The 20,378-nt window shown below is 34.5% G+C and overlaps 3 protein-coding genes and 1 long non-coding RNA gene across 6 annotated transcripts in view; 2 read left to right on the top strand and 2 right to left on the bottom strand.

Moving 5' to 3' along the window:
* The first annotated feature begins 714 nt into the window (after positions 1 to 714).
* On the top strand, positions 715 to 3,640 carry LOC116132485 (serine/threonine-protein phosphatase PP1 isozyme 4). Its single transcript, XM_031418152.1, has 4 exons — positions 715 to 1,242; positions 2,055 to 2,614; positions 2,703 to 2,920; positions 3,590 to 3,640. The coding sequence occupies exons 1-3, from the start codon at positions 1,041 to 1,043 to the stop codon at positions 2,889 to 2,891; spliced, it is 951 nt and encodes a 316-aa protein (XP_031274012.1). The 5' UTR covers positions 715 to 1,040; the 3' UTR covers positions 2,892 to 2,920; positions 3,590 to 3,640.
* Positions 3,641 to 4,702: 1,062 nt separating this feature from the next.
* LOC116132474 (protein NEDD1) lies at positions 4,703 to 10,933 on the top strand. Its single transcript, XM_031418135.1, has 10 exons — positions 4,703 to 5,043; positions 5,387 to 5,499; positions 5,842 to 6,102; positions 6,203 to 6,307; positions 7,040 to 7,105; positions 7,262 to 7,483; positions 8,595 to 9,173; positions 9,461 to 10,066; positions 10,190 to 10,366; positions 10,447 to 10,933. The coding sequence occupies exons 1-10, from the start codon at positions 4,887 to 4,889 to the stop codon at positions 10,552 to 10,554; spliced, it is 2,394 nt and encodes a 797-aa protein (XP_031273995.1). The 5' UTR covers positions 4,703 to 4,886; the 3' UTR covers positions 10,555 to 10,933.
* Positions 10,934 to 11,083: 150 nt separating this feature from the next.
* Positions 11,084 to 20,378, bottom strand: part of LOC116132477 (folylpolyglutamate synthase) — a 35,643-nt gene continuing 26,348 nt past the window's right edge. For 2 of the 3 annotated variants that reach the window (XM_031418140.1, XM_031418141.1), the window contains exons 6-16: positions 18,649 to 18,732; positions 18,469 to 18,525; positions 14,768 to 14,828; positions 14,456 to 14,502; positions 14,246 to 14,323; positions 13,474 to 13,638; positions 13,098 to 13,382; positions 12,569 to 12,647; positions 12,182 to 12,334; positions 11,758 to 11,918; positions 11,084 to 11,518 (exon numbers count right to left, since the gene is read on the bottom strand). In XM_031418140.1, coding sequence (XP_031274000.1) covers positions 11,459 to 11,518; positions 11,758 to 11,918; positions 12,182 to 12,334; positions 12,569 to 12,647; positions 13,098 to 13,382; positions 13,474 to 13,638; positions 14,246 to 14,323; positions 14,456 to 14,502; positions 14,768 to 14,828; positions 18,469 to 18,525; positions 18,649 to 18,732 — 1,230 coding nt within the window. In that variant the 3' untranslated portion in view covers positions 11,084 to 11,458. Of the gene's footprint in view, positions 11,519 to 11,757; positions 11,919 to 12,181; positions 12,335 to 12,568; positions 12,648 to 13,097; positions 13,383 to 13,473; positions 13,639 to 14,245; positions 14,324 to 14,455; positions 14,503 to 14,767; positions 14,829 to 18,468; positions 18,526 to 18,648; positions 18,733 to 19,141; positions 19,277 to 20,378 lie in introns of those variants that run through there. The other variant, XM_031418142.1, reaches the window with a different exon arrangement.
* Positions 16,852 to 17,455, bottom strand: LOC116132486. Its single transcript, XR_004128421.1, has 3 exons — positions 17,202 to 17,455; positions 16,998 to 17,128; positions 16,852 to 16,913 (listed from the first exon to the last, which is right to left on the bottom strand). It is a non-coding gene; the product is annotated as an uncharacterized LOC116132486 (long non-coding RNA).

Raw genomic sequence — 20,378 nt, 5'->3', positions numbered from 1 at the left:
ACAACAATCCACCGACACTCCCTCCAGATAGCTAATGGACAAATGTAATACGTTTGCGTCTAACGGAGAATTGAACCTAGTACGGTAGGTAATTACATTCTTATGATCATTCGTTTTAGAATTTTCTTTACTTGGAAACTAAAATTAACGACACAAGTGTCAAATAAACATAAAGTTTTGTCACTAAGTAGATGGATTAGATGAGGTGAGATGTCAAATTATCACTATATTATAAATATAATTAAGGGCTAATCTGATTCTCATTCATTTTTCTTCAAGTTTAATTAAAATATATATGTCTCGTTGATTAAGTTTTTAGTCAATAACTTCTTCTCGTGGGAATGATTTTTGAAATTTTTATAATTAATTTTAGAATTTCAGAGTAAAATTTGGACTAATTTTTTTTTTTTTTTTTTAATAATCAAGGTGTTCAAGAATTTAGAGTTTGGACTAACTTAAGTCAACACTTAGAATAACTATCTGTTGAAAAATTTTGAGATAGAAATTAAAATACTAAATAATATTGTATTATGATCCAGTTTGCTGATTACTAATTTACTTCAATGATTCAAAATATAAAAAATTATTTATTTTCAATATTATCTATCCAAATAAGGAATTGGGTCCATGGGCAATGGATCGGTCACTTTAAGATGGGCTTTGTTTGCTCAACGGAAACGACGTCGCTTCAAATACCCCATTCCCACTCTCAACTGGAAGAAAGAAAAAATATCTTTATAGGCAGCTCCGTCGCATTGGAGTTGCAGGCTTGCAGCCATCTCCATCTTCTATATTTTAAACAATAAACCTTCTCTCAGAGAATTAAAAAATTATTTTCAATTTCTCTCTCTTTTCCCCCCTCTTTTTTTCCAAGAAAATATTATATATTTATTCTTTTTTTAACTTTAATTTGTATTAGTCATTACCCCACCAACACAAAAAACACAGCAACGCCAAAAGCTATACAAAACTTTGAACTAAAAAATCTCTCTTTGTGATCATCATCATTATTTAATCACGGCCCTTTGAAGGAGGATCTGATGGCAGCACAAGGGCAAGCAACCATGGACCCTAACGTTCTGGATGACATAATCAATCGGCTCACGGAGGTCCGATTAGCCCGACCCGGCAAGCAGGTCCAGCTCTCAGAGACCGAGATCAAACATCTTTGTGTTGCCTCTAGAGACATCTTTATTCGACAACCTAACTTGCTTGAACTTGAAGCCCCGATGAAGATTTGCGGTAATCTGTTTAAACAAATTAAAAAAGTTTCAATTCTTATTTCTTTTTGCTGCTTTTTTCTTAAGTGGGTGTGTTGGTTTTGTTTTAATATTATCGCATTGGTGTTTGATATGGACTTATTGTGTTATAGTGGAATCGTAATTTGTTAGCATAATGGGTACTTTTTTTAAGGAAAGAAAAAAAAGAATTGACTCTATGAAGGGTAGGGATTTTGTAGACAAGTAATATAGCCTACATTGTTATATAATGCACTATGGATATGGTTAGGGTTTTCGTTTTCAGCTGAATGAGCCATGTGTTAGTGGGATATTGTTGTTTTTTGTATTTTTAGTTTTAATGTTAACTTGTGATTTAATATTCTTGAATCTTTCTATGTGCACTGTTTGATTTGTGAGAGACACCGAATGATTTGGAGCTGAAAATCTTGGAATCATAAGCATTTAGTACAAATATGTGCTTTTGGTGTAGATAACTAAGATTGTGTAGATAAAAGTTGTAAATTTGGGTGTGGTGGAATGGGGTTTTTGATGATCTGATAAGTTCTTATGAAGTTAGGGGATATTGATATGCTCTACTAGTGAGTAATTGTACCAACAATCATTTTCATTTATTTTTGCTTGGACTCTCGCGAGTGTTGGGTGCAAGACAATCTCTATTTCAAGTTTCAAATCTGTTAGTTGTAAGAATACCATCCAACAAATTGAATTTTAGTAGACATGTCAGTTAGCCCCAGATTATATTGATAATTCATAACTATATACAGGTTATGTGGCTTATTTGATTGTCCCTGATATTTCTTTCAAAATCTGCAGGTGACATACATGGGCAATACAGTGACTTATTGAGGCTTTTTGAATACGGAGGCTTTCCTCCTAAAGCCAATTATTTGTTTTTAGGGGACTATGTGGATCGTGGCAAGCAGAGTTTGGAAACAATATGTCTTTTGCTTGCATATAAGATTAAGTATCCGGAGAACTTTTTTCTTCTACGAGGAAACCATGAATGTGCTTCTATTAATAGGATATATGGATTTTACGATGAGTGCAAACGGCGGTTTAATGTGAGACTTTGGAAAGCCTTTACTGACTGTTTCAACTGCCTTCCTGTGGCGGCTCTTATAGATGAAAAAATATTGTGCATGCATGGTGGTCTTTCTCCTGACCTGTCAAACTTGGATCAAATTAGAAACCTTACTCGTCCTACTGCTGTTCCTGACAATGGTTTACTTTGTGATTTGCTCTGGTCGGATCCTGGAAGAGATGTTCAGGGATGGGGAATGAACGACAGAGGAGTTTCATACACCTTCGGAGCTGACAAGGTGTCAGAATTCTTGAAAAAGCATGATTTGGACCTGGTCTGTCGTGCACATCAGGTGGTTGGCTTTTCCACTCATTCTTTTCAGTTTCTTTTTGGGTAAAAAGGTTGCATTGCCTTATGCTAATTATTTTTTCTTATTATAGGTTGTGGAGGATGGATACGAATTCTTTGCCGACAGGCAACTTGTTACCATATTTTCAGCTCCTAACTATTGTGGTGAGTTTGATAATGCTGGTGCAATGATGAGTATTGATGAAGAATTGGTGTGTTCTTTCCAGATTCTTAAGCCAGCCGAGAAAAAAGCTAAGTTCTTGATGTCAACAAAAATGTGATGTTTGGTAGCTTCTCAGGCTTAACCAAGGTTAGCTGAACATTTCTAATTATTGCATTTGTTCCTTTATCTTATTTTTGATGTAGTTGATCATGGGTTAATACATTTCTTATTAAGTTAGTTCCAGTGGTTGCTCATACTTTCGTATGGGTTAATCTCATAGCCCTGCTTTTTTGTATCAGTATTGGCATTTACTCTTTCTTATTAGTGGGGTGGAAGGAGGAATTTGGAATTATTAATTTTTTTTAAGTTGATTACTTGATTTCTATCTGAAGTAATGATATCAGTTTCCGTGTGTAATGCCTTCCTGAAAGCACATACTGAAGTAGAAATGCAGATAGGAACTTGGAGAAATCATGTATCATCATCTCCTTAATTTCAATATATTGTCTGATTAACATCATTGTATCACAGTTGGCACTTCAGTTAAAAATTATAATGATACTCTAATATATTACTTTCTTCTATGAAAATGCAAATTTAGTTAAATAAAACAGATTACTTGAATGACTCATTTTTGCTCAAAGTACCACATTTCGCTCTTGATTTGTTCTAGGTGCCTCATTTATTTCAAGATTTTGAGGAGGATCATGATTTAATGTTAATGAGAATGTATGGCTTTCTTTAGCTCATAAATTTGATGCTAATTAATCCCTCAGTGCTTCTAACTGCCGGTTCTTCTCTTTTGCATGGAAAAAGAGTTGAAAGTAAAGAATACCAGCTTCTGAACATAACACTTGAGAGTTGAGGGGAGGTACGTGGATGTGGTGCTTGGCTTTATAGGCAGGGAAATCATCTACAACTCCAGCAACAAATGCTTTTTGTATGGGTGGGGCAGGGGAGGGTGGGTTGTGTAGAAGCCAAGAAACTTTTAACGTTTATTTTTTCTCCCTTCATTATGGTAGTAAACTTATTTGCAGTGCTTGTATATATAAAATCTAAAGATGGCAGCATTTGCCTCCTCAAGAAACTTTAGCTATTCAAGACATCTTCAATAGTACATTGACCTGTTTGTATCTATTAGTTTACGACATTTTCAGATGTATAGTCGATTGCATATTTTGTTTCCATGATGGTAATTCTTTGAGTCCGCGAAGTGAACGGCGACCTCAGAAGTTGGGATTATAGGCATGACAATCATAAGCCTTGGATGCCAAATTGAAATCCAGATGCTTTGGACATTTCCATTTTGTCTGTTTGCTGCTACTGAATCTAAGTCGGCCAACAGGCCAGAGGTTCAAAAGTTCTCAAGTGATGTCTTCTAAGCTTCTTTTGTTGCATTTGTTCTGCATTTTCCAAAAATTTTCAATTATATTCTTTGATAGAACAGTGTCACATCTTTGGCCAAATAACTCCAAAGAGACATGACGAATTGCCTTTCACCATTAAATATTTAATGTTGATCAAACTGACCAACACAGTGCCGTATTGCTCTACGTCATTGTCCAAATTTTGGCTATGAAGCACAAAATTTCTGAAAATATTGTGCCTTTTCGGCTATTGGTTTGGCGAAGTTGTTTCATGGTGGTAGACCGTTAAACAGAATAAATAATTTTTCATGAGCCTCCATCGAAGTTTAACCCGATTTCCCTTCGGAGCTTACTAAAGTGCTATCAAAGGGACTTGATCTGATCTCTAAATTGATTATGAGATAGTTAATTTTGAGAATATAAAGTTTAATCTCTAATGAAAATTATAAAATTTCTAAAATAGTGAACAAAATAATAATTTTGAAGGAGGAGTATATAAAGGAGAGTGGTGAAGGGCTCATAATTAAAAGGCGCCCACATTGATTGCCTCTTTAGTCTTTACTCAACTCAATTTAAATTTTTTGGCTCTCTTTCTCTCTCTTTCAGGTAGGGTTTTGTTTCCATTTTTAGATAAGCAAAAAAATTACGAAACGAAATAGAATTATTTGTCAAATACCTATTTCTGTTCAAAATTTCCAATCCTACTAATTTCCGAGAAAATTTTGTAAATATTTCTCTAAAAAACGATGAACTTAGCGGATCCATCAATGGCACTGCTAGCGGCGAGCGGCGGCGACACTGTCAAGCTCTTCGATGTATCGCTTGAGCCCGGCGATCCCTTCATTTTCAGTTACACGCCCTCTCCTGGTTGCCTTGTCAACTCTGTCAACTGGAACCACACCAGTGAGTCACTTACTCGCCTTTGATTTCGCTTCCGGATTACATTTCTTACAAATAATAATATAGTCAGATTTAGAGGTTTGCGCGTTTAGCTTTAGCTAAATTTCGCGAGTTTATTTTATTACTATGTCGTTTTGAGTCGAATTTACATTCCTTTTTTTTTTTTTTTTTAATTGAACTCAATGGAGCATATACTAGTATATTAGACTTATACTAGTAATGTTTTAGGATTTCAATCTAAGTATGATATTTGGATTAGTTTCTATATTCGTGATTTTAAATGGAGGACTAGCTTTTTTTAGTTTATTATTGTTATTTAATTTTAATTGGGGAATGATTCTTGCAGATTTAGTTGTTGCAAGTGCTGGAGAGGATAAGAAGATATCGTTGTGGAGGAAAAATGGGCAGAGCATGGGGACAATTCCTGTCTCTGGGACTGATAGTGGAGACAATATTGAGGTAATCGACTTTTAGGTTGGATGTGCTTTTGATCTTGATGCTTAACTAGGATCTACTAGACTTGTTATTCACAAATTGGATATCTTCATTTCTCACTTCTAGAAGAACCAAAGTTGACACTGGAGGGTTTTATATTTATACTTCTACTTGCAAATATTTTGTTTATTCAAACAGAAAACAAAATATGACCCAATATTATGTAATGCTCCTGGATTTGGAACGACCATTGAATTTTTATTTTTTGATTTCCTTAAATTTATCTTCCATTAGCTGCCAGTTTAAGCTTTTCATGATACATTGATGAATCAATTTATTGCTGTATTCTTTTTTTTAAATTTCCAGGAATCTATATTAGCTATTAGCTTTAGCAACAAGGGATCCAGATATATTTGTTCTGGTGGAAGCAGTCAAGTTGTAAGAATATGGGATTTGCAGCGGAAACGTTGCATCAAGTGGTTGAAGGGCCATAATAATACTATAACAGGAGTGATGTACAATTGCAAAGATGAGCACTTGGCTTCTATCAGTCTAAGTGGGGATCTTATTCTTCATAACCTTGCTTCTGGAGCAAGGGCTGCTGAATTAAAGGACCCTAATGAACAGGTTGTTTAGCTTCTTGCAGCTGGGTTCCTTTTTTATCTGGTGTTTGTGATTTAGTCTCTGGTTTCCAAGCTAATTTTTTGTCTGATGATTTTAAGGCCAGGTACTGAGGGTGCTTGATTATTCACGGATTAGTCGACACCTTTTGGTGACTGCAGGTGATGATGGGACTGTGAATTTGTGGGATACAACTGGCCGTAGCCCAAAGGTTTGCTATGTTACTTTCTTATTGGATTGGATAACAAGTGATACATTGGAAATTCGTTATGGTTAATAAGTTGTATGCTTCAGAAGGATATCATGTCTAAACTTAAACAATGTTGGAGCTACTTTCATCAAAAAAGAAAAAAGAAAAATCCCAACTACTGTGCTGGAAAATTCTTCTTGATACTGTGCCTTTACTGATTAAAGAATGGCAATTTTAGTTGATTGGAGATTGTGCTGTATGGAAATATTAAATATATAATAAAGAACATCTAGAGGCAAAAGAAATACATTTTATTCTTTTTGGAACTAGCAATTAAATAGAATATATTGATCTTCTGATGCTGAATTAGGTGGCCTGTTGATTTGGAAGAATTCTCATGTGGCCACCAGCTTTCCTGAAATAAGGGGAGATTCATTGTTTAATGCTCACGGATCCATCCAATGCAGACTATAGTCAAGTCGTCAATATATATTTATGCTTTCCTTTTCTTCTATTCATCCCATTTGGCTTTGATCAAATCATGGTCAAAAAATGGGGTGGCTATAAATTGGAGGTTAAAAGGATAGCTTTGAGCTCACTTCTGCTTTTTATTTTTTATTTTTTAAATGGTGGCATGACTTTTTTGTTTACTGATACTGAGTATTCATTAGATTCTTGTTTCAGCAGTGCTATATTTTTATTTCAGGTAGTAAAAGACAATTTATGTAATAATGATCACATTTCTGTTTGCAGGCTTCTTGGCTGAAACAGCATTCTGCTCCAACTGCTGGGATTAGCTTCTCACCATCTACTGATAAGGTCTTGTCTTATTTTATTTGTTTGGCCTATTTGACATTAACTATTGCAGAGATACAATTTTTTTTGCAAACTTTGGAACTGTAAATCATTTTTGGGGTCAGAACTCAGTTAAATTAAAAAAATATACTAATTTCTCAAATGTTCTCCTTGCAACAGATAATTGCTAGTGTTGGGCTGGATAAAAAGCTATACACTTATGACTCAGGGTCTAGAAGACCATCGTCTTGCATTACTTATGAGGCACCTTTCTCTTCATTGGCCTTTAGAGATGATGGTTTGGTACTGGCAGCTGGAACTAGTAATGGTCGAGTGGTGTTCTATGATATTCGTAGCAAACCACAGCCTTTTACCGTTCTTCGCGCTTATGGTGTTTCAGAGGTAGGCTTCTTTCCTATATATGTTCTAACTAAAGCCGTAAAATTGGGAAATGGATCTCTATTCAGTTGTTTGCATTGGCTTGCAAGATGTCATTCATAATCACTTTAAACTTGTGTGTATGATTTAAGTGCATAAGTTATGTGTATGGGCAATGTTGCTCAAATTCTTCTTTTGTAAACTAAAGTTTGCTCTTACCTTGGTGAATGTATGAATTGTAGATTTTCTTCTTTCTTGTTGTACATCAACATTTTGATTGTTGGTGTTGAATCCTTCCTTATCATTGACAAGCAGTAATGCCTTCTAAGTCATTTTGGTTATGCAGAGAGTTGAATCCTCTTGTGTGAGTCAAAAGTAACAAGATGAGTAGAACTAAATTGTATGTACTGACTCATCACAGTGCAATGCTTCTCTCTAAGAGATTCATGTTTTTCATTTTTCATTTCTATGCATTCTTTCCTTAATATGTATTAAAAATGAGGAACCAAAAAAAAAAAGGTAATCAAAAGAAAAAGATAAAGAAACATAACTAAAGCATAATATGTTTTAAAAATGTTATTAAAATGTTATCTCATGGATGATTTTCAATAAGTTTAAGAATGTTATTAATATCATCATAGACAATCAGTGGTGGGGAGTTTATTCCTTGGGAGAGAAAGCAAGAAAGGGGAGAAGTCATAGAATAATAGAAATGGGAGAAAATTAGAAGAATCAAGGAAGCGAGATAGACCCCCTATAGGAGAAAGAGAAGAAACTGTGGGAGAAATCTTTATTTACAATTCATATTTTCAAGTCATCCAACAATAATGACTTTGGCCTTTATTTATAGAGCCAAATCATAAATAAAATAAGGAAACAAATAACCAGTAGATAAAATAAATCTATTGGAGGATATAAAATCTTCGAAGTAAGATCAATCCAAACAAGGAAGTCTTCTTTTATTTAAACTAGGAAAGAAAATAAAAACAAATCCTAGAGATTGCAATAAGTCCCTAATATCTCTAGGTCGTCCTACATCTCATGGTTAACCAAAGATCCAGGTTACTGATGTAATTATTGTTGCTTGTTGAGTTTGTAATCTCTGTTAATACTAATTATTTGCAGTATTTATCAGGCTGTTTCTAGTTTATGCTGGCAAAGATCAAAGCCGGTTATTGTTAATGAGAGCACTTGTACCACCGAGACTGCTCTTTTGGGGGGTGCTGCTGAAGATTCAATTCTTATGCCTGACCCACTTCCTTCAGTGACATCATCAAGCCTTTCATTGTCCACAGCAGTACCGGGTTCTCGTCTTATTGGCCGTTCAGGCACAACTGCAGAATCATCTTTGCTTTCAGTGAATAGTAGTGGTTCTGTATCTAGCACATTCAGCTTCTCTTCAACAGAGGATACACCACAACGTGGCCATCTCAGGGCAGGTGGACCATTGGCAAGATTACATGCTCCTCGTTCTAGTTATAACTTTAAGGATGATATGGAGGTATTTTCCCCTCTTGTGGATGTTCAGCCAATTACACCCTCACTTGATAAGCTGTGGGATAATCATGAGGGACTGAAGAAAGATCATCTACCTGTTGATAAGAAGCCCTCATCCCTTTTGTTTCCTTCATCCAGTAGGAGATTCCCTTTTGCAGAGGATGGGGCTAATGATCATCCAATTTTTGATTGGAAATCCAGTTCAACCTCTAAACAGGTTTAGTACTCTTTTGCATTTTGTACTTGATACATGCAATGTGTGATATTTTTTTCTTTCTTCTGGGTGTAAATAGTTAATATCAATCTTGATGTTCATAGAGCTAATTCAGTGTAACATTGATTAGTAATTGACACATACTTTAAGAACACGGCATCTTTTTTCTATCTCTCCTTGATGTTTACTTGCATTTTCCAATATCATACCTCTAAACAGGTTTAGTACTTGTTTGCATTTTGTACTAGATCTGGTGTCATTCATGTTTCTTTATTCACAATTTTGTGCAGGATGACACCAGATCTTCCTTTGCTGAATCAGTGTCTACACCTTCTCCATCTTCCAAGGTTGAAGACTCCTCCATCACACCTCCAGAAGCTTGGGGTGGTGAAAAATTACCTGATAAATTTACCAACCTACGTCTGCCAGCTCGGTTTGGGACATTGACTTCTGGGGGTTTGACATCAGGGTCAGCATATTCTGATCTGTCCTCATCACTTAGTCAGACAAATATGAGCTTATTGACAAGTTCTAACCTGAGCTATGAAAACTTGCGCCCCAAGGATGTCTCTTCAAATCAGGAGCCCTCTTCATTAGGATTTCCAGAAAACTTTTCCTCTAGTACAACATCCTTGTCTCTTGGTGCAAAAGGCTTTGTGGGACCAGCTAACCTTGACTTACCCAGAACAACATCTTTGACTCTACCGCGAAGATTTTCAACCTATGCTGAGAGAATCAGCACTACTTCCGCTTTCAGTGATGGCACATCTCCTATAAGTGGTTCACCAAAAACAAAGAAAACAGGAGCTGAAACCAGGGAAGAAATATTGAGTAGCTTGTTGTCAAGATGTGATACATCAGCTGCAACAGAACCAGGAGCTCTTCCAGCTATAAATGTAAGAACGCAAGTTGGCCAGCATTTGTTTTTGGTTCACATTAGAACAGCTTATTTGCTTTTAGACAAAACTGCTAGCTCTCTGCTTCTATTACGTCATAATGGTCCATTGATTCATTAACAGGGAGGAATCTCACAAACTCTAAAGGCTTCACTGCCAGATCCACAGCAGGGAAGTAATTTTACTCTTCAGCTCTTTCAGCGCACTCTTGAAGAAACTCTTGATTCATTTCAGAAATCCGTACATGAAGATATGAGGAACCTTCATATTGAAATTTTAAGACAATTCCATATGCAGGAGGTATGCATGTGTTTAATACTCTCTCCCTTCAGCTTTCAATAAAACAATTTCTGAGCTATATTTATGGAATATTTAAACAGATGGAAACATCGAGTGTGATGAGCTCAATTCTAGAAAACCAAGCCGAGCTGATGAAAGAAATCAAGTCTCTCAGGAAAGAAAACCAACACCTGCGCCAACTTCTGTGAGCACTGGTGAAGATGCCTTGGTTGGTAGTGTGGTTATTTGTTGAAGGTTTCCATGATTTTACGCTCTTCTTAATTGGTGTTATATTATATATAGTTAACTACGATTGTTTTTCTGGGCAATGTTAGTAGCGCAAGGTTGAAAAAAAGAAAGATTGTTTAAAAAGAATGACAAAAATGCAAAAATATTATTAGAGGTAGGATTTATGAATCTGTACAGATGTTTTTAGCCTAATGAAATGAAGCTTATAATTTGGTGCGCAGCAATATTCAGATTATGTACCATCTCGAGTTCATGGAATGTTATGATGGTTTCATCGATTATATTGTTGAGGCTCTTAATATCACTGGGTTGGTTTTGATTTTTGGGTTTATTGCAACGTCAAATTGAAAAGGATTGGGAGTTGAGGATTTTGATTATTCTCTGTGGATTTTCCCAAACCTTGTTGATAATTATTGACTTCAAATTAAGGTCACATATTAGTCTTTCAAGTTGCAATCAAAATCGACAGTATATAGTTTTATTCATTGATATACCTAGGCAAGTAGTCGTAGCAATGTTATGTTAAAATTCCCATTGGCTAAGTTTCTATGTAGCAAAAATGTAATAAAAATAAATTACAGTTTTCTTGGATTGCTAATTTGTAGTACCAAATACATAATTTGTGGTACTATTCATTTTTGCACTGATTTCAACAACAATGAAAATTTTTTGCTTAACAGAACAGAAAATATGTATGTCAGATGCTCAATGATGCTGACATGAATTCGCCAATATCTTCACCGATGCAGCATTCTAAGATAAGTGAAGTTTCTTTATTTATTTTTTTTGGCCATTCTGCCTTTTCAGTTACAGCATGTTACAGGTATCCAAAGCACGTCAAATTAATGAACTTTGACCGTGACCTTACTTCTTGACTAATTTCAGCACATCACCCACGAGATGTAAGGAGCCAGTTACAAGGACCTAGGAAATTAAATAGAAAATTTGTAATATAATCGCATAAATGCAGAAGTGAGAAAATCAAATCCTGACTACAGAGATTTGGACGTGAATGAGAAGCAGATACCTAAAATTTCACAACTGTTAAAGGTTAGAAAAAATTGCTTTCTTTTTCAAATATATTTCAAAAGAAAACACATTGTTTAGTTTCCCAGGCAGGTCGTAAATTTCAAGAAACAAAACATCTGAAAACCTAAAATTACCTGTAAACGAACGGACTGATTCTTTTGAACACTGTCTCTGAGCCACTTAATAGCCAATGGGAGAGAAGAAAAGACTGCACTGTTTTCACAATTCCTGGCAATCATTTCCGTATCCTCACTAATGTCTTCAGCAACATTATCGGCATTCTTGGCCTCCCCTCCTAGAGAGTCAAAAGTAAAAGTTTTATATATAAAGAGCTGCCTTGAATACAATCCCATTTTTTATGCACTTATGTGAACGTATATCGAAGACAAAAAATTAAAAACTGTATATCAGATTTAGAAAACTTAATTGTCAGGTAATCGAAACTTCTAAAGAATTCCAGCCGTTTACAGAAACAAATTCACTAATTATTTATAGTTACAACATGTAACCTATCAATATGCTGTAATGAAAATTGCATTACACAAATCAAATCAATACCTTTATCACCCTGCAAGAGGTTTTCCCATACTCTTTGAAGAGTAAACTGCCACGACAAATCAACTTGAGACTCAGTCGGTGGTAAGGCATGGGATCCGACCTTGTGATAAACTGATATATTTGGTACAAAGAGTGCCTTCTTAAAATAGACACCTAAAATTTCAAAAAAAAAAAAAACATTAAATATACGATCAACATCAAAGGTTAAATTTTTTGCTCCAAATCACTTCTAATTTCTGTTCCTATGGACTTCCCGAATTTCACACATTGGAAGCTTGAGTCCATTTTCTGATCCATCAATTAAGATCTTGAAAAGACTATCATTATTGGTAATCTAGTTCAACAAAAACTTATAAGAATATATCTAATAAAATGCCATACACTAACCATGACTAGCACACGTTTTCATCAGGCGCGGAAAAAGCAGCTGAGGATCTCGCACTGACATACAATTGAACAACAAAATCTGCAAGGATTTTTCAGCAGCTTCTGTTCAGCATTACTGATATGTAACCCAATCAAGCAATAAATTCAAGAAGTAAAATTCATGATGCAACCAGAAAACCACATGATAAAATACACACCATCACAAGCATGTGTATGCATACATGTACCATTGAGGTAATATAATTTCTGGTCTAATAACAGAGGTAAACATACTTCTACAACAAATCACATATTACTAGGAAGAGCAAAGCTCAACTCATATATTAGCTATTTAACAGAACTTGTAGTTTAGCAATTAAAAGGCATGTGATCCACCATCATTGTAAAAGTAACGTGATTTGCAGTCAAACACCTATGTTGTTTCTAAAATTTGAAGCTGAACACCTATGTTGTTCCTAAATTTTAAAGAATATTTTTCTTTTTGCGCTATTGGAATATCCTTGACTGGATGGCCAAATTGTTGCTCTACCTGTGCAGAGTTTTTCCTGGATCTTCCATAATGGACCTGGTGATTCTGAGCTAATTCATGTGAAGATGGTTGAAAGTCCAAGGCTGGTTGTTGATTGTCCTCCTTAATTGCCAGAGAAAACCATTTTCCACATACTTCCATGCTTTCAGGACTATGAGCTCCATCCAAATAGAATACCAGCTCTCCAGTGGTTTCAATGTTCATAAATCGATCAGGGACAATCTGTGCCCGTCCTTGCAAACTAGCCATTGTAAGCCCTTTGATAAACTGTTCAGGCAGCGGACTCTGCTCCATGTAAATAAATAGAAAAGGGGCAAACAAATCAATATAACAGAAAACAAATATGTAGAGGTAATCTTCAACACAAAGAACTTACCGTCTGTTCCAGGTTGCCGAACTCAAGATGACCAGTCCTCTGAAGCCAAGTAGACGATAGTGCAATGGCAAGACCAGCATTAAAATATTGATGCTCGCCTTCAAGTGCAAGTTTTAAGCCATTCAGCAAGCTTGCATCCAATGGTTGAGCTACTTGAAGGGATACCTGTCATCAGTTTGATTTTTTAAGCACTCCACTAAAGGTTGAAACTTCTAATTGTTTTCTATTTGGCACAAAACAACTTAACCTGCTTCTAACAGGATAACCAAGTACAATACTTGACTGGGTAAAGTGTTCTGATCCACTTTGTTAAGGACCCTGAATAAACGGAGGGGCATCACTGGGTTAAGGCAAGACAACTGATAATATGTAGTTGAAAATACTGTGGTAGCATATATAGCAGGGGCGCCTTTCATTAAATAACAAGCCCAAAGTCTCATCTATAATATTGTATATAACTTAGCCATTCATGAAAGTCCTAAATGAATCCCTCACAAGTCACAACAACATAGGATTGATTAAGAATGCAATTATATTTGTGATTTCAACCACTAGGCAGGTCAGCGAACATCTAAAGAAATGCCATTACCGAATCAGTTGCTGTAAACCATCATAACCAGTAGTTTTGCGTTTATGATCCAAAATAGACAACTCGGTTTAGGGTTAGCATCATAGCATGGTTCATCGAATCAATCTTCAATAATTTGGAGCTGAGTTTTAGGTCATACATATTCCATTTCTCCAGCCAAAAGCAGTATCAAAGAATACTTACATCCAGCTTGGCGGCCGTCTCTTCAAGTACACGCATTGCTTCTTCAGGTTGGGACACAGTAAAGGCAGGAACACCATGCTGTATCAGGAAATGCAAAGCCATATTTACAAAGAAATGCAACACAAAGACTCCACGATTGTGGTATGGGAAAAAACATATTCTATTTGCATGTAAGTTATATGCTTTGAGTATAATTTAAATAAAGAACACCTTAAAAATACCAGCCTTCTCCCCAGCAATTTGTCCCAGTGTATTCCCTGTTGATAGCAGCCAGAAAAAGGAAAATGAATTGAAAATACTGTGGACCCAATTATACTTCTAGTAGGAAGATATTTGTTAGCTTAAAAATTTCAAGAATGATTCTATATATACTTTCATGCCACCATTGAAACATGGTTTCATCTCAGAAGTTACAACTTCAAATATTTCCATTTATCCTTACAACAGCAACAGCTGAAACAGATACAGGACATGATGACCACCAGTGCATATTGACTGAAAGTAAGGAAATATATAACAAACCTAAAATCTCCATGTGGTCATACCCAAGGGCAGTTACACCGCATACTACAGGTGTCCGTACCTGTGAAATTACACAACCATATTAGGAAATTCTAGCAATGATAATGCACCCTAGCACAAAGATTCCCATAGCAGATAAGCATATTTCAAAAGAAAATGTTAGCAGCAGTTACACCGCGTACTACAGGTGTCCGTACCTGTGAAATTACACAACCATATTAGGAAATTCTAGCAATGATAATGCACCCTAGCACAAAGATTCCCATAGCAGATAAGCATATTTCAAAAGAAAATGTTAGCTTCACAGAAAATCTACAACAAAACCATTTAAAATATCAGATTAATGTATAAATTCCATCCCCAGCCAGAACTTAAACATACCACATTTGTTGCATCGAGTTTTCCACCTATTCCAACCTCTAATATAGCGACATCTACCTGCACAGAGATTGTTGTAAATATAATCTTTCTCATTCCTCGTATCAGTACAAATAACATTCAGTACTAGTGAACTGACATGGCGAATAAGTGCGTATAGGTTTTTAAATTAAACATACAAACCTGTTCTTCTGCAAATATCTTGAAGGCAAGTAGGGCAAGAACCGAATAAGTAGGCATTGGGCCTCCTCGTAGCTTTTTCCTGCTAAAAAGATAAAACCACCAGAATAAACGCATTAGCAAACCCATTTTCCCAACGAAAAAAAAAGTGAAATATGAATAACATTTTCATTCAGCAATCAATGTATATTGTAACACATAAAACTTAATCCAAGAATGGAATTTATTATTAATTCCACAATGTCATCATGAAATTTTATAACTCCTAAAGAAGCAGCTATTCTCCACCAAAATGCTAATGCTATAAATACACAAGTAATGTATTCAGATTTAATAACATAACCCCCAAAAAAAAAGCATTAATTAACTAAGTGCAGTTTCCTTTTTCTTTGATGTATGCTGAATGTAATAGCCTAAGTAGCTAATAGCGCTAAAATAAAAAAATCAACATGTGGAGAAACAACCTTTGTCTATCATACACCCACCAAAATATGCCAAAATTTCTCTTCACATATGTCAACACTGCAGCATCCAACGCACACACAAAAATTAACTTGTAACCAAATGTTACATTACATTACACAGAACTTAAATACAAATTAGTCTCTGCTTTGGGGAATCACTAACACTGAACAACATAATCCAATGATTTGTGAACTGAAATGAACCATCAGTCAGAGATGAAATGGAAACAGATAACGAGAGTAATCCAGTTCATCAAAATAACCGAACAATAAATTTCTAGTATAAACTGACAGTCAAAAGTAGAAAATTAGGTACTAGGTCAAAAAAAAACCTGCATCTAGGATACAACTAACCATAATAAAAGAAGATACTACTTAGGGAATGGAAAACTCACCCATCCAAACGAAATCTTTCTCGGACATCGATGAGGTGAGAGATGTGAAAAGCCCAGTCCGGAAGCCACATGTCGCAATATAGATTCTGTAAATGGCATGTGGATCCCTAAGAAGCCCCAAGGCAAGAAGAACAGTCTCAAACATCATTACAAAAAAAAAAAAAAAAAAAAAGTTTCACAATTATAAATTTATTCTCTGATCAACTTCTCCAAGAATTTCAGAAAACAACTAAACAGAGGTAAATCATAAGTAATTAAAAAGAAATCCTCCATCAATGCCTATAAGTCACTAATATAGTCATATTCCTCACTTAACCATTTATGTATCTGATATTCATAACTATAACTAATAGAAAAGAGCGCAAAAAAAGAGTCTAGTTTAGGCTTTCCAATTTAATAATTGTACAAAATTTCGATAAGGATACTCCGTTTCTTATTGCTCTACTAAACTAAATATGAATAAAGCAAGATTTCAAAAAAGATTCATCACTTCAAGAAAGCCAAAATGTTAAGGTTGCTCTCAACTCTTAACCTGTAAACTAAATACCAGTAAACACATTTCTTATTTACACAACACAAAACAATTTCAGAACACGAATCAAAACTAGAAAATACACATAAGCTTCAACTAAAAAAAATAATTGAAGAAGAATTCATTTATACCTTTCCTTTAGTGCCAGCAACATGAATAACACTCATTTTTGAAATTGCTTCCTCTAAGTCCAACATCTACACATATAAAAAAACATCACTATAATTTGAAAAAATGAATTTAAACATACAAATTTACAATCAAATGTTTCACCTGATTACCTTGACATACTCGCGAATGAGATCAAGCGAATAAGATCTGTCGCCTGGTTCAATACGATTGCGTTTTGTGATGAGAGAAGATAAAGCATCCAATGCTTCTTCATACGCTGTCGCTTTTCTATTTTCGTTTCCTAAAACAAAATCACTACTAAGCTTCACTAACAAACTGGCCGAGTTAAATTATGAAGTTAGTGATAGTTTTACCTTCTTCCATTTTAGTTTTACCTTCTTCCATTTCGATTTGAACCTGAATAGAATTTGCTTGCAGTTACCAAACAAAACAAATATGTGAAACGTATATATGTAAGTGCGTATGAATGAAAGGTCGGAAGAAATAAAAAGATTGTGTTGAGCTTGTTGTGATAAAACAGATAGAGAGAGAAAGCGGTGGTTGGTTTTGTAGGAGAAGAAGATGACGGGATGAGGGATGGAGGGCTAAAGTTGAAAGTGAAGGTGAAAGTGTGAGGACTTTTAGAATTAGAAATAAGAATACGACGAAGATGAATTTATAGTGTTTGCATTTTTTAAATTTTGAAAAATTTCAAAGTTCTATAAAACCTAATTTTATTTTTTGAAAATTAATTTATTTTTATTTCAAATATGTATAAAATAGGTTAGGTAAGATTGATTTTATTCGTGAAATGAATTATATATTTATGGGTTTATACTAAAGTTAATTTATATGTAAACTTTGGAAAATTAACTTACAATGTTAACCCTTTATGATGTGTTTGGTTCAGAAAATATTGTATTACTAAAAATGTTATATTAATTTAAAGATAGATTACCTTAAAGATTGCTGGGAATGTTTAAAGAAATGAGTTTGGTTGAATAAATTGGTGGATATGTTGTATTAATATGTTTGGTTGAGAGAAATAAATTGATGGGTATGTTATTTAAATTATTAAATTGTCCTCTTATTCAATATTATTATTTGGATTAAATATAACCCCTCTAAAAAAGAAGATAAATCTACTTAGGGAATGGAAAAACTCACCCATCCAAACGAAATCTTTCTCGGACATCGATGAGGTGAGGAGATGTGAAAAGCCCAGTCGGAAGCCACAATGTCGCAATATAGATCTGTAATGTGCATGTGGATCCCTAAGAGACCCAAGGCAAGAAACAAGTCTCAAACATCATTAACAAAAAAAAAAAAAAAAAAAAAAGGTTTCACAATTATAAATTATTCTCTGACAAACTTCTCAAGAATTTCAGAAAACAACTAAAACAGAGGTAATCATAGTAAATTAAAAAAGAAAAACTCTCAATGCCTAAAGTCACTAATATAGTCATATTCCTCACTAACCATTTAGTATCTGATAATTCATAACTATAACTAATAAAAAGATCCATAGCAGATAAGCATATTTCAAAAGAAAATGTTAGCTTCACAGAAAATCTACAACAAAACCATTTAAAATATCAGATTAATGTATAAATTCCATCCCCAACCAGAACTTAAACATACCACATTTGTTGCATCGAGTTTTCCACCTATTCCAACCTCTAATATAGCGACATCTACCTGCACAGAGATTGTTGTAAATATAATCTTTCTCATTCCTCGTATCAGTACAAATAACATTCAGTACTAGTGAACTGACATGGCGAATAAGTGCGTATAGGTTTTTAAATTAAACATACAAACCTGCTCTTCTGCAAATATCTTGAAGGCAAGTAGGGCAAGGAAACGAAATAAAGTAGGCATTGGTGCCTCCTCGGTAGCTTTTTCCTGCATAAAAAGATAAAACCACCAGAATAAACGCATTAAGCAAACCCATTTTCCCAACGGAAAAAAAAAGTGAAATATGAATAACATTTTCATTCAGCAATCAATATGATATTGTAACACATAAAAACTTAATCCAAGAATGGCATTTATTTATTAATTCCACAATGTCATCATGAAATTTTATAACTCCTAAAGAAGCAGCTATTCTCCACCAAAATGCTAATGCTATAAATACACAAGTAAATGTATTCAGATTTAATAAACATAACCCCCCCAAAAAAAAAAAGCATTAATTTAACTAAGTTGCAGGTTTTCCTTTTTTCATTTTGGATGTATGCTTTGAAATGTAAATAGCCTAAGTAGCTAATAGCGCTAAAAATAAAAAAATCAAACATGTGGAGAAACATACCTTTAGTCTATCATAACACCACCAAAAATATGCCAAAAATTTCTCTTCACATATGTCAACACTGCAGCATCCAACACAAACAGCAACAAATGAACTTGTAACCAAAATGTTACATTACATTACACAGAACTTAAATACAAATTTAGTCTCTGCTTTGGGGAATTACTAATACTGAACAACAATAATCCAATGATTTGTGAACTGAAATGAACCATCAGTTAGAGATGAAATGGATACAGATAACGAGAGTAGTCCAGTTCATCAAAATAACCGAACAATAAATTTCTAGTATAAACTGACAGTCAAGAAGTAGAAAATTAGGTACTAGGTCTAAAAAAAAAAACCTGCATCTAGGATACAACTAACCATAATTAAATGAAGATAAATCTATAGGGAATGGAAAACTCACCATCCAAACGAAACTTTCCGGACATCGATGAGGTGAGGAGATGTGAAAAGCCCAGTCCGGAAGCCACAATGTCGCAATAGATTCTGTAAATGTGCATGGGATCCCTAAGAAGACCCAAGGCAAGAAGAACAATCTCAAACATCATTAACAAAAAAGAAAAAAAAAAAAAAAGGTTTCACAATTATAAATTTATTCTCTGGCACAACTTCTCCAAGAATTTCAGAAAACAACTAAAACAGAGGTAATCATAAGTAAATTAAAAAAGAAAATCTCCATCAATGCCTATAAGTCACTAATATAGTCATATCCTCACTTAACCATTATGTATCTGATAATTAAACTATACTAATAAAAAGCGCAAAAAAAGAGTCTAGTTTAGGCTTTCCAATTTAATAATTGTACAAATTTCGATAAGGATACTCCGTTTCTTATTGCTCTACAAACTAAATATGAATAAAGCAAGATTTCAAAAAAGATTCATCACTTCAAGAAAGCCAAAATGTTAAGGTTGCTCTCAACTCTTAACCTGTAAACTAAATACCAGTAAACACATTTCTATTTACACAACAAAAACAATTTCAGAACACGAATCAAAACTAGAAAATACACATAAGCTTCAACTAAAAAAATAATTGAAGAAGAATTCATTATACCTTTCCTTTGGTGCCAGCAACATGAATAACACTCATTTTTGAAATTGCTTCCTCTAAGTCCAACATCTCACATATAAAAAAACATCACTATAATTTGAAAAATGAATATAAACATACAAATTTACAATCAAATGCTGCACCTGATTACCTTGACATACTCGCGAATGAGATCAAG

Source organism: Pistacia vera, unplaced genomic scaffold (assembly GCF_008641045.1).
Source record: "Pistacia vera cultivar Batoury unplaced genomic scaffold, PisVer_v2 Contig254, whole genome shotgun sequence".
Classification (NCBI taxonomy): Eukaryota; Viridiplantae; Streptophyta; class Magnoliopsida; order Sapindales; family Anacardiaceae; genus Pistacia; species Pistacia vera.
Note: the sequence above shows the minus strand (reverse complement) of the source record. Positions and strands in the feature narration are given on the sequence as shown.